Raw genomic sequence first — 14,198 nt, forward strand, 5'->3', positions numbered from 1 at the left:
AGGTGATTCCGGAGGTAGATACTCAGTAGCAACAAAGGCTGACTAGTTAACAATCTAAGATAATTCACAATAAAAATTCATAAAAAAAGGAAAGGGGCACCAGCCTGAAATATCAAACAACCCAGTTCAATGCGGTTCATTTTTTCCTTATGTTTTCACTTTGTCTTGCTCCGTTTTATTTGGGTCAACAGAAACACAGAAATGGAGAGTTGTCTTACTTTTATTGTGATGGTCTTATATTGAGTTACGGATTTACAGGTGCTGTGGCCCCAGGTAAACACGTGACTCTGGTCCCTGGTCGAACTTCACGTTCCTCACAATGGAGCGACCTACAACCAGAGTTGGCTTCTGTGTCGCTGAGTGGGGAGAAGCGGTGTGAAACGGGAAAAGTGGTTGGTGGTGAACCGTGTGCTTCGAGACTCGAGCTTACTCCGGGCAGTCAGCAGCCTCCCTGCTGGGGGGGTTGCCGGGGGACGGCTAGCAGGAGCTAACGACTGAGCTTCCATGGAGCCGTGCTTCTACCTCACTAAGCCTCGCCTCCGACATATCAAATATACTACATTACATGTACCACGCAAGGGAGGCAGAGGAATAGCTAAACATGTGAAAGACCAAACGAGAGAGAGCAGGAGAGGGAGGGAAGACGTCACTAGGTTAGCTGCAAAGCTAATGTAGCTAATGCTAGTGGAACTAGCGTCGATGCTAAACAATGGCTAAGTAATTATTTGATTAAATGAAACGTTGCTAGAAGATGGACGGGTGTGCGTGTTAAACGACACGTCAGATAGATAACAGATAGTTTCCCGCTTGTACCGATAAATATTAGACACAATCTGTGAAAGTTTGATGGCAACAGGAAGTGAAGCAACACGCCTCACCGCATAGACGCTGCTTCTGATTCCTAATATGATAAATACTTTTACACTGTCACATTTCATGAGGCGAGTGCATCACTAAAGACTATTTCTATAACCAGAGTGTGAGCTAACGTGAGCCTGATCACTGTCTTTCGAATTGATCCTAGCAAGATCAATAGCAGAAACTAAGCTTAGTATCGATACTTTTGGTATTGATCTGACCAAGTAGAGAGAAAAATGACATCCTCTTGACCATCATGTATCACTGTGAGGACTGCAGTTAGTGGACAGATGTGTTGACTCCTCCGGGTCTACAGCTGTACCGTATGATCACATCGCCAGCAGATCCTTTTCCCATCGGCCTTGTAGCCACAATCTCATTACATAATCAATGTCTGTCAAATCAACATTTACAGCCATTATTTCTGATGAAAATTATTCTACTAAATACAGATTCAAATATGTATTTTCCTGGCATATCAAATCAAACTGTTGGCAAACAGCAGGATACAATTAGCTTACATTGATGCTCACAGCAGAGACGGACAAACTGTTTTAATGATACTGTTACAGGGTAAAGAATATCCAACTCTGACCTTCCTCCAGGATGTGAAATCGTGCGCCATCGTCGGCCTAAGAGGTGATGGCGGTGTGGGTACGGAACGACGCGAGGCGGAGCGAGAGGCACCGGGCTCCCAGAGAGCCTCCCCGTACCTCACCGATCTGAAATGTCCTCAGAGGACACCTACGAGTCCTCCTTTAGTCTGGGACTCAAGGGCGTAGGTTTGTTCTCAGCATTCGTAGGGAAACTACGAGACCCCCCACTATACAAAAAAAACCTAATGTTGATATTGAGTTGAACAGGTAAACTTTAATAATATATGCTAACATATGAGTAACTTGGCACGGAGTTTAATCTTAGTTTAAATATTAAATGGTTTTCTACTTTAAATAAATAATAACGACTAATGAAATGATCAGAACAGAATCAGAATCTCCCCGTCAATTCCAAAGTATGATTCAATGGCATCAGAGTTTCTCCCTATCTGGTTGTTTAAACCTTTCTCTAACCTGCAAATCCGAGGTGTCTGACAACTTCCCAAAACGGCCTTCAATTTCATTTTTAATGCTGGCGATACAAAAAAAGACTGATGGTCCAGCTGCTGCTTCCTCAACCTGCACTACGTCTGCTTTGGATTTCTGAGTTGACCGAATGCATTTCAAGATAATGCCTTAATTAACTAAACAACCTAATGAGAAGTACATGCAATGCATTAGTTTATTCTTAAAGATGTTTAATACATAAGTAATTGGTTCATGTTTTATGGAGCTTTACTAGGCATAAATCATCTGTACTGGATTTCTGAGAACTTGAATAATTTATGAATTATATAATGTATTAAATAACATTTGGGTCATCCCAAATAATTCTTCAGATAATAGCCAGTGTGAACAATAACACTCATGGGTAACATTGTCTTAACATCCCTTAGAAAACAGCAATTCAAGGCAATGTTTACCAAAATGGACAATTTGGTGTCTCACCTGAACCCTTGATGCTGATGCATCACCAACTGCTCTACATCTGTAGCTTCAGGCTGATGTTTTTCCTGCACATTACAGACACAGACCGTGCTTAGTTTACCGCTGACATTGTTCGAGATTAAAGGGAACAGACATAACCTTATTACTCTCCCAGGGATTATAAAAGCCTAATTATCACCAGTTAATATTACTTTTGAGTTGCTAGCCTGCTGGTTCTGGGCTAAAATAACATGGTCCCATTATGTGGGTTTGTTAGCTTTATCCTTCTGCCGTCAACAAGGCAGCTGCTTCTAACACAATGGACCAATCCATCTCCAGTGGTGTCCTTCTCACTATGCCACAGTAGCTGTGGGCACTTTGCCAAAGTCACGGTTATCTTGACAAAAAGTATGATAGTAATGTAAGCGTCTATGGTTTAGTCTGTGAATTTGTATTGTTTGTATTTTGAAGTATGTTGTTAGGCAAAAGTGTAGAGATGTGGATATGTTTGATTTCACTTCAATTGTAAATAAATTGCTGTTGCTTGAGAAGTCGCTCATCCTTCTGGACCTCTCTGCTGCATTTGACACGGTCAACCACCAGATCCTTATTTCCTCCCTTCAGGAACTTGGTGTCACAGGCTCTGCTCTCTCTCTTCTCTCGTCCTACCTCGACGGCCGCACCTACCGGGTAACCTGGCGAGGATCTGTGTCGGAACCTTGTCCTCTTACTACTGGAGTTCCTCAGGGTTCAGTGTTGGGTCCCCTCCTGTTCTCGCTTTACACCAACTCTCTTGGCGCTGTCATTCGCTCGCATGGCTTCTCTTACCACAGCTATGCTGATGACACCCAACTAATTCTCTCCTTCCCTCACTCGGACACCCAGGTGGCGGCTCGGATCTCTGCCTGTCTAACTGACATCTCTCAGTGGATGTCCGCCCACCATCTGAAAATCAACCCCAACAAGCCTGAACTACTTCTTTTTCCCGGAAAAGATTCGCTTACCCAGGACCTGACAGTCAACTTTGGAAACTCCGTGCTAACGCCCACTTTGACCGCTAAGAACCTCGGCGTCACACTCGACAGCCAACTCTCCCTGACTCCCAACATTACCGCGACAACGCGATCCTGTAGATACACGCTCTACAACATCAGGAGAATACGTCCCCTTCTCACTCAGAAGGCAGCGCAGGTACTGATTCAGGCTCTTGTCATCTCCCGCCTGGACTACTGCAACTCCCTCCTGGCTGGTCTCCCTGCCACCGCCATTCGACCTCTGCAGCTCATTCAGAATGCAGCAGCTCGACTGGTCTTCAACCTTCCGAAATTCTCCCACACTACTCCACTCCTCCGCTCTCTTCACTGGCTACCGGTGGCCGCCCGCATCCAGTTCAAAACATTGATGCTCACGTACCATGCTGTGAATGGATCGGGTCCAGCTTACATCCAGGACATGGTCAAACCCTACATCCCAACTCATCCCAACAGTGTGTCTCAGGCACAAGTCTGTCATCAGTCTGTCATCAGGCTCTCTCATCATGAAACCTGTAACAAAGGCAGTTAAAATTAAAAACATATTTTGGCGGGACAATTGGGTCTTTCCCCAAACTTTGGTGGTACCTAGTCCCTATGGACCATATGCAGACATACACCCCTGGGTCCTGTCCCAGGTGACCCAGGAGACACATTATCAGGCCCTCCCTGACCGGTTCAACTTGTATAAAACATTTTTTCACTTCCTGGCAGCGTGCTCCAAGATCTGACACCATCTGCTCAGGGCTTCATCACGTGCACTGCACTAATGCACGGGTCCACTGCATTAGTGCTAAATGATTTGTTTTTGAAGTTCATGGAACTTCATTAAGTTTCTACTTCTTAGAATTAAAACTAGGGCTGTCAAATGATTAAAATCAATTAATCAGAATTTTCAGTGGATTAATCGGGATTAATCACTATTTGCAATTACACCTGAATCCTAACCATTTTTTCTTTCTGAAATGCATACCAAAAGATAGATAACAGGACACAGATACATAATTTTCATATTATCTCTGTTTATTAACACAGCCAAATAATGGTGGTTTAAATCAAGCTGAAACATACTACACACCATAATATTTGTCTTTGTAATGTCCCATTGCTTCCTTTTTGGCATTCCTCTTAACCGGGATGTACAATTTACAGTATTCAGAACAGAAAGCAAAAAATGTACCACATTTTTGCACAATTTGAGGCATCTGTTGCGTTTTTATGTGGAAAAAAACATTTTCAACTTTTAAATCAAACCAAAGAACATTCTGGATCAGTGGCTCTTGCTTCTTTCCCAGGATGACTTGTTGTGCTTGAAGCTCCGCAGCATTTGCTGGGCTGTGCTTAAAATGGCCGACAACTTTGCGAGCCTTGGCCAAAGAATGTACAAATCCGCTGTCAGCAAGACTCACTGTGACACTTCTCTGCACCATGTGAGCGACACAGTTAATGTGTTCATAGCATGTAAGTCTAATTGCGGCAACCATGTTGCGCGCACTGTCAGTCCCAATGGTTGTCGTCTTGCCCTCGATGTCCCACTTACGTGCAACAGACAGGAACTGTTCTTTACAAGCCTCCGCAAAATCACTCTCCTCAGTTTTTAATATAGTCAGCGCAAAAGACTTCAGTTCCCACGTGTCACTGATGAAATGTGCAGTTACTCCGAGGTAATTGTTGTTACTCACTGATGTCCAATGGTCTCCTGTCAGGGCGATATGATTTACTTGAGCCAAGACCGCTTTCCTTTTTTCTTTTTCTTTTTCATAGAGCTCGTGGATTTTTGTCATAACTGTGGCTCTTGACGGTGGCTTATAGGATGAGTCTTGAGACGCCACTTGCAAAACATCAAGGAAACCTGAGTCTTCTACAATGCTAATGGGTCGACAATCCTTTGCGATCCATTTTGCAATTGTGTTGGTCAAATTATCTGAGGTTGATTTTGTTAATGGCCCCCGAACATTCAGTGTGGACTGGCGCAAACGACTCGCTGAACCTGACGGCCCAGCAAACACATGTTTGGCGTTGACATGGTAGCTCAAGCTTGAACGGCTCCGGTGAAATTGAAACTCCTTGTTACATCTCGCCTCTAGCTCGCAACGGCACGGCACCACCCTAGTGAGTATCTATTGTGATGAGTACTGATTTATGCCTGCAAATGGCAGTAATGTGTTCTATAAGATGAAGTGCATTCCCTAGAGGAAGAGGTACTTTCCTGACCTGATCATTTGTCCCACTGCGCATGCGTGAATTGTGTTAGAAAAATTGACGTAATTAACAACAAACAACTAATTAACGTCGTTAACATGCTATTTTTGACAGCCCTAATTAAAACATATTATACATCACACCTTTACAGAAACGGATGAGCCCTGGTGTGAATGTGATCATGTGACGCCACACAACAGGAAGCAACACGTCTTTTATAAGTGAAGGGAAACAGGACATGTCAGTCTGAGAAGCCTTGTGGTTCTTCTCCTCACGCAATGGCTGAAGAATTATCTATAAAGCACAGATGTAGGATAAGATCTGTGAATGTCACGACTGAACAAACATGATTAAATTAGTTAAAATATGAATTGTTGATCACGGATCATTCATACAGGCTCATAAGAAGGCGGTTTATGTGTTTGTCATATTGCACTGGAGTTTATTAAGTGTCACCTCAAGTATTCAATATTCTTTGTACATACATATATATATATATATTCTGTGGAAGATGAGGAACTAAAAAGTTGGTGGAAATTATCTCCATTTACTTCATTAAGTCTCATGCGAATGAGGTGGTCTGTGAAAGTGACTTAAATATTTCCTATTTGATGTGTTTTAAAGGTTCTGTTGATTTATACCTTCTCTAAATGTATTGTTGAATATGTGAATAATATGTGCTTTTATTTTTCTATTGCAAAATACAAAAAAGATGAACAACCCCAAAAAACAGAATACACCTTTTTTTTCACTTTAATTTCCACGTCTCAGGCTGCAGTTCAGTTGTGATGAAAGACGCGTCCCAGAATGCACCACATCCTCCTGCTGCTGTGTTTTGCTGTTAGAGTTGAATGAGACTTTGATGCACAAAAAGGAACCTTATGATTGATCAAATAAAATGGCTCACTTATTATATTTAAGTCTAATTAAAAGTGGGTGGATTTTTTTTGGTCTGGTCTTTATCTCAAAGGGTTTTTGTATCAGTCATTCTAAAATGATAGAACACTTTTCTCTGGGTCACTGGATATATTTAAAATAAAGATTATAAACAGAAGCAGAGGTTAAAGAAAACCTCACATCTGATATTCATCTGTTGTTTCTGCATTTCCACATTTCTCTGCATGTTTCACAACTTTCAAACTGTCTCTTGACACAAAGCGGAAGCGTTTCTCACAAGCTGAGTGTCAGCGTGGACGTGAGGATGGGACACACCTTGTTTGGTGCGTTGGGGCTTTTCTGTGAGTACTTTCTCTGTTTAAATCATAGTTTTCATAGATACAACTTTTTAAATGTAGAAGTTAATAGTTTCTGTCAGTTTGATGATGTTTCTCACTTTATTTTAGCGCTGAATATTCTCCTCTACTGTGGACACGCTCAAGGTTTCTATACAACTTTCTTTATTTTGATACATTCACTCAAGACGACTCAACACCTTTTATCTCTATTTTACATTTAATATTTCTCTTTAGTTCATTTATGATGAATACAAGACAGAAGACAAGATTCATTCTTTGCATGTTGTGTTTGTTTCTAGATGCTTTGCTGCATATTGAGCCAAACTGGTCCCTTTTATTTACTAGAGAGAAAGTTACCTTCATATGTGACTCAAGAGAAGGAAATGACACTGACTGGAATTACTCATTCAGGAGTAACTAAATGAGTAGTAACTGAATGAGTAATTGACAATTCATAAATTAGTTATTGATTTATTATTGATAACACAAATGGATCAAACACATCAGCAGAGTGTGGCGCCTCCTTCAGGTGAAATGTTCTCATTACTCAGTGAACCTTTTATTATTTATTACAGGGAGACTGACTTTGACATCTTCTTCTGTCTGCAACTTTATGTTAAATTATAATTTTGTAGGAAAGATAAATTGTTCATTGTTCTCTTAATGAAACTGATTTAGTAAAGCAAAGAAGTAACTGTTCCATAGACAGAGATGTGATCCTTTAACTCCTGCGTCCTCCTTGTATGAAGGAGAATCAGTGACTCTTCACTGTCGACCTGGAGACCAGAGAAAGGAGAAGAATGCTGACTTCTACAAAGACAAAACACTTATTGAGATGGACACAAACCATCAACACACACATGAAATCACCATTTCTCTGATGTCTGATGGGAGCTCTTACAAGTGCAGATTTAAGGACAAAGAATCTGAAATAGAATATTTGAAATGTGAGATTAGTTACTATGTTTAAAGACATTGTACCCAAACACCTGTTTAACACATGAAGACAGATAAAAAGATGGAGGACATCAGCAGTGACAGTAATCCACCAAGGACTCATCATAACACGTCTTTATTCTGTCAAACCTCTTTCCAACAGATGTCCCTCACCCTGTCCTCACAGTGTCTCCATCATGGACGAGTCCTGGAGACTCAGTGACTCTGACCTGCAGTGTTGAGCCTCCGTCTGCAGGATGGAGGTTCTTCTGGTATAAGGCTGCTCCAGATCTGTCATCCACCAACAACTACTACACCTTTAAGCTTCTAGCTCGGGGCACCACTGGGACTGAACAGGATTCCTACATTCTTCATGGACAGACACACACAGCAGGATATAAGTGCAGAGCTGGAAGAGGAGATCCTGTGTTTTACACTCAGTATAGTGGTGTGAAGTTTGTCTGGTCTGGAGGTGAGTTTGTTCAGACTTTTATATTCTTGCACAAGGGAATAAATGTCATTTTTGTGTTGACATTGTTTGTCCTGTGTGTGTCTCCTAATGATGTGTCTTCAGGTGTGAATCCAGCAGCGTCTCTCACAGTGAGTCCTCACAGACTGCAGCACTTCAGCACAGAGTCACTGTCACTGATCTGTGAGGGAAACTCTGCTGAGTGGAGAGTGATGAAGGCTGATGAAGATGGTGACGTGTCATCATGTTCTTACTGGGGAGAAATGACTGGATCCACATGCAACACCGACACTAGAGCGAGTAGTGGAGTGTACTGGTGTGAGTCTGTAACACAGTCCAGCAATGCAGCCAACATCACTATACACAGTGAGTTTATATTCATTTAAAGGTTTTTATATGTAAAGTATTTACACATCTTATTACAGAGTGCTGACATTTTTAAGGTGACTTCATGATGAGTTTTATTCAATATTTATTTCAACAAACGGTTCAACAATCTTAGTTTGTAAATCCCTGATATCTTGTATCATTTGATTAAAAGATTTCCAACCATCTACAAACTACTTATCCTGCGAACAGGGGGGCTGGAGTTTATCCCGGCCAAGTTTGGGAATTAGACAGGGTTCACCCTGGACTGTTTGCCAGCCAATCACAGGGCTAACACAGAGAAACACAACCATTCACACACCTACAGGTAATTTAAAGTTACCGATCAACCTGATCCCCAACGCATGTCTTTGGACTGTGGGAGGAAGCTGGAGTACCCAGAGAGAACCCACACAGACACAGAGAGAACATGCAGACTCCACACAGAAAGGCCACTGGGCGGAGTCGAACCAAGGACCTTTTTGCTGTGAGGTGACAGTGATAACCACCACACCACCGTGCCGCCTTTGAACTGATTTAGTAAAGCAAAGAAGTAACTGTTCCACAGACAGAGATGTGATCCTTTAACTCCTGCGTCCTCCTTGTATGAAGGAGAATCAGTGACTCTTCACTGTCGACATGGAGACCAGAGAAAGGAGAAGAATGCTGACTTCTACAAAGACAAAACACTTATTGAGATGGACACAAACCATCAACACACACATGAAATCACCATTTCTCTGATGTCTGATGGGAGCTCTTACAAGTGCAGATTTAAGGACAAAGAATCTGAAATAGAATATTTGAAATGTGAGATTAGTTACTATGTTTAAAGACATTGTACCCAAACACCTGTTTAACACATGAAGACAGATAAAAAGATGGAGGACATCAGCAGTGACAGTAATCCACCAAGGACTCATCATAACACGTCTTTATTCTGTCAAACCTCTTTCCAACAGATGTCCCTCGTCCTGTCCTCACAGAGTCTTCATCATGGACGAGTCCTGGAGACTCAGTGACTCTGACCTGCAGTGTTAAACATCCGTCTGCAGGATGGAGGTTCTTCTGGTATAAGGCTGTTCCCAAAGGGTCAATCTACTACACCTTTAAGCTTCTAGCTGTTGGCACCACTGGGACTGAACAGGATTCCTACATTCTTCATGGACAGACACACACAGCAGGATATAAGTGCAGAGCTGGAAGAGGAGATCCTGTGTCTTACACTCAGTATAGTGATGTGAAGTTTGTCTGGTCTGGAGGTGAGTTTGTTCAGACTTTTATATTCTTGCACAAGGGAATAAATGTCCTTTTTGTGTTGACATTGTTTGTCCTGTGTGTGTCTCCTAATGATGTGTCTTCAGGTGTGAATCCAGCAGCGTCTCTCACAGTGAGTCCTCACAGACTGCAGCACTTCAGCACAGAGTCACTGTCACTGATCTGTGAGGGAAACTCTACTGAGTGGAGAGTGATGAAGGTTGATGAAGAGGGTGACGTGTCATCATGTTCTTACTGGGGAGAAATGACTGGATCCACATGCAACACTAACGCTAGAGCGAGTAGTGGAGTGTACTGGTGTGAGTCTGAAACACAGTCCAGCAATGCAGCCAACATCACTATACACAGTGAGTTTCTATTCATTTAAAGGTTTTATATATAAAGTATTTACACATCTTATTACAGAGTGCTGACATTTTTAAGGTGACTTCATGATGAGTTTAACTCAATATTTATTTGAACAAACGATTCAACAATCTTAGTTTGTTGCAGTATCATTTCTCTGTATTATCCAACACGTCTTTGTGGTTTACTTTCCTCTTTATGACCATTGACATCCACCATTGACTTTAAACCAGGAGGAGCTGTAGAGTTATCTGCTCACTTTGTACCTTTTAGACCATTCTGTAGCTCACTGCCACTAAGTGGACATTTGTCTCCCGACATATTGAGCATTAATTAGAGATGTAACTGTGAGCATGTACGTCACCAAAGGGCCGTCTCTTCCATCCATGAAATGCAGCTATTCGCTCAGCTACTGTGTGAATGTGAATAACAAATGTAAACTATAAATGTCTTCTCCTCATTGTTCATCAGCTTGTTTGACTTCCTGTCCTCTGGTCTCTTTACAGGAGGTGATGTCATCCTGGTGAGTCCTGTCCATCCTGTGACTGAGGGACATTCCGTCACTCTTGGCTGCAAGTTGAGGAAAGAAAACCTTCTTTATAATGTGGATTTCTATAAAAATGACAAACTCATCCCAAATCCTGTCAGAGGGGAGCTGCTTATCTCTGCAGTTACTAAGTCAGAGGAAGGCTTTTATAAATGTAGAGGAAGGAAATCACCTCAAGCTTTGGAGACTTTGACCTCAGCAGAGAGCTGGTTGTCAGTGAAATGTGAGTACGAGTTTTGTAACATGTGTTACAGTCTGAGTGAGAAAAGGTGTCACTGAATTAGAAGTTATCTTAAGATAAACTATTTGTTTGTGTGAGACAATATAGTTTTAAAGATGTTCATGTTCAAAAACACATAATATTAGAGATGTAACATGAGCAGCAGTGAAAGGTGAATGTTGTGCGATCAAGGGTTCATGTTTGTGTATTTGAGTACCTGTGTTTTTACTAGTTTTACTTTGTTTTAAGTATGTTTTTCTGGCTCTGTGACACTCTGAGATCTGTTGATGAAGAGTGTGTTATAAATAAACTGTATTATTATTGTTACTTGTGTATCTCTTCATGGTTGGTGTGTACTTGTGTGTAGATCCTGAAGAAGCAGCATCAAGCTCTGTGTTTCTCGTGCCGTTGGTTGTTGGTCTGGTTTCTGGAGTTTTACTGATTATTCTCCTGCTGCTGTTTCTGCGTCGCTACAGAAAGTCAGAAGGTGAGATCTTTTCCTTCTGATATCAGACTGATTTCACTGAAATAAGTCAAAGTCACAGATATTATTACACACACTAATTAATGATCAATGTGAAACCTTTTTCTTGCAGCTTCAAGCCTCAGCAGGTTGGTACAAGCCTCTCTTCTCTCACTCTGAACATGGCAGCAGGACTTTACATGTTCCTCATTAAATCCTCTGTATTTACTTCATGTTTTGGACCCACAAGGTCTCAGAGGACCAATCAGAGCGCAGCTACAGACCACATGATCAACCAGGGTGAAACTCAAGACGGACATTACGCTTCTCTTCTTCATGGTCAGCTTTAATCCTGATTTATTTAATAATGTCTTCTTAACTTTAATGCTAACATTTCCATCTCTGGTTATCTGTTTGAGAAGATTCTATAATTGATACAAAGTGGTTCAAATGATTGATACGACCTCGTCTTTATCCTCACTGCTCTGCAGGTGATTCTTGTCTCTATGACGCAATCGGAGGCTCTGAGGAACCTGAACATGGTGCAGTAAATCCTGTGTGTTCATCACACAGCTGTTAAAATACTAGAATCAGATGATCAAGTGACTGGTTGATCGTCCTTTAAATTAAAGACAAAGTGTATCGATGATGTCACAGATTCTGTGTTTGAGCTTAAAGACATTGATGGTTAATGTGAATACTTCTATAAGGGAACAAGCTGCAGTGGTTGAGATGCTTTTGTAGGCCAGCAGAGCTTTAATAAAGGAGAATAAAGTGTCTCTTCATGCATTCATCTGATCCTTCTAACAGGGACGAACGATGAACCAAAGGAGAGAGTTTATGAAAATGTGAGGATGGAAACAGCTGCAGGTACTTCAAGTACAACAGACCATGTAGTACAATCTGAGTGTACTTGTGTATTACTACCAGCAGTCGGCAAAGGTCAAACACTTACACCTGTTGCTCTTAAAATAACCTTTAATCTCTTTTATCAGATGGATAAAAACATCTGCATGGACAGAACCAGGGGAACGGATGACGACATGAAAAACCACACCTTTGTCTTTCTGAGTAATTATTGTGTCAACTTCTTCTTTCCTGATATGAGACAGTATTTTGTAGTTAACCCACAAAAAGATGATTTAAAGGAAATACATCATATGTTTTTAAAAGTGTTTTATTACATTTACTTATTAAAATGTTTGTGTTATTTCACTTTTTTTTAAAGCTTTTTTGAAGGCTGGTTCGGAGGCTTGTTTGAAAAACGGAAAAAAGTAGTTTGACGTCTTTGAGCTTCAGAACGTTGGTGATTTTACTCAATATGAAGTAATGGTTTCATTTAAACGATTAAAGTAAATGTTTATCTTGGTCTTTTTAAGAGTTTTAACAGGTGCTGTTTGTATTTTATCTTAACCTGTTTGTGTTTAACCTTTTTATGCATCAATAAACTTCTAAACAGTGTTTCCTACAGTCATTTCTTTAATTAAATAAATATTAGAGATCACAGGGAACGTATGTCCACATGCTCCTCCTGCATCACATTAGTGAGATTCATCCAAACAAAATTCCTATATTGTATATATATATGAATATAAAATATACTTTATATGTATCTATGGGTGCATGACATGCTGCTCTCCATGAGTCAGGTGCAGAGCGCGGGTGACCATTCCCCTTAAGGATGGCGCGTGCTTCTGCGTCTTTACGCACCGTTGTGTCGACGCACTCGTTTCAATTCATGGTTCTAAAAGTCTTGCGTGTGTTGCAGTGCAATTCACCGCCAGAACAACAGGCGGAGTAACGTGTTTTTGTCGAAGACGACCCAGAGAGTCACGTCTTTGTGCGGAAGTCGTTGGTTTGTTTATTTATGTATCATAGACTTTATTGCCTCGTGCATCGACACTGCAGCTTTTCATCGCGGACACGTTTATCCCGTATTTTCCTCCACAACTTTGTTCCCCTCGACCGGCAAACCGACGTTTGCGGAGATCTCCCTCCATGAATCAGAGGCCATGTGCGCGTCCTCATAGTCCGCCAATGACGGGAGGCTCGCGACGCAAGTCTAGAAAAATGGGTCGACGGGAGGTGTGAAAAGACGCGCAAGGGGCTCGTGTGCAGGTCCTTGTGTCTCTCTGGAAACGCAGAAGCATAAACTAGGCCTCATACGTAGTGGAGTCGTCAGTGACATGTGACTCCATGACATGAGGCGCAACAGCGCCCCCTCCTGGACAAATAATGTTCATACACCTACTCTCAACAGCGGACCACTGCATGTTCCCCAAGCAACGCGGGTCCGGCCCGGAGCTCCTGAAGACGTCTCTGCCCCCCCCCGCTGGTTATGAGGTGAGGAGTGAGCGGGTGCGAGTGTCCGTAGTGGAGTCGCCTCAGCCGGGGCTTCGCGGCCCCCTCGCCGGAGGGTCTCGAAAAAACTTTTCAGAAAATCTTCAGAGGCTCAGAGCGAACTCTGTTTTATTTACTTCAGAACAAAAATCTGATTATAAAGAGTTACAGAGAAAACAGGATAACAGTCTCAATTCTGAACAAAAACGGATAAAAGTGTCAAGAACCTGGAAAAACGGTCAGACTCGTTCCTCAGGCAGGTCTTGATCTACAGCTTCTCTATCAATTCAATTTCAATTCAATTCATTTTATTTTGTATAGCCCATAATCACAAATTACAAATCTGCCTTAGAGGGCTTTACAGTCTGTACACATACAACATCCT

At 41.7% G+C, this 14,198-nt stretch overlaps 1 protein-coding gene across 1 annotated transcript; it reads left to right on the top strand.

Annotated features, from left to right (window-relative positions):
- Positions 1-7,954: 7,954 nt before the first annotated feature.
- On the top strand, positions 7,955-12,934 carry LOC144383804 (uncharacterized). Its single transcript, XM_078083456.1, has 11 exons — positions 7,955-8,257; positions 8,360-8,620; positions 9,583-9,882; positions 9,985-10,245; positions 10,750-11,013; positions 11,378-11,497; positions 11,607-11,622; positions 11,724-11,812; positions 11,965-12,015; positions 12,284-12,343; positions 12,469-12,934. Exons 2-11 carry the CDS (start codon positions 8,467-8,469, stop codon positions 12,474-12,476), a joined length of 1,323 nt encoding a protein of 440 aa, XP_077939582.1. The 5' UTR covers positions 7,955-8,257; positions 8,360-8,466; the 3' UTR covers positions 12,477-12,934.
- The last annotated feature ends 1,264 nt before the right edge of the window (positions 12,935-14,198 follow it).

The sequence above is a fragment of the Gasterosteus aculeatus genome, chromosome 2 (genome assembly GCF_964276395.1).
Source record: "Gasterosteus aculeatus chromosome 2, fGasAcu3.hap1.1, whole genome shotgun sequence".
Lineage (NCBI taxonomy): Eukaryota > Metazoa > Chordata > Actinopteri > Perciformes > Gasterosteidae > Gasterosteus > Gasterosteus aculeatus.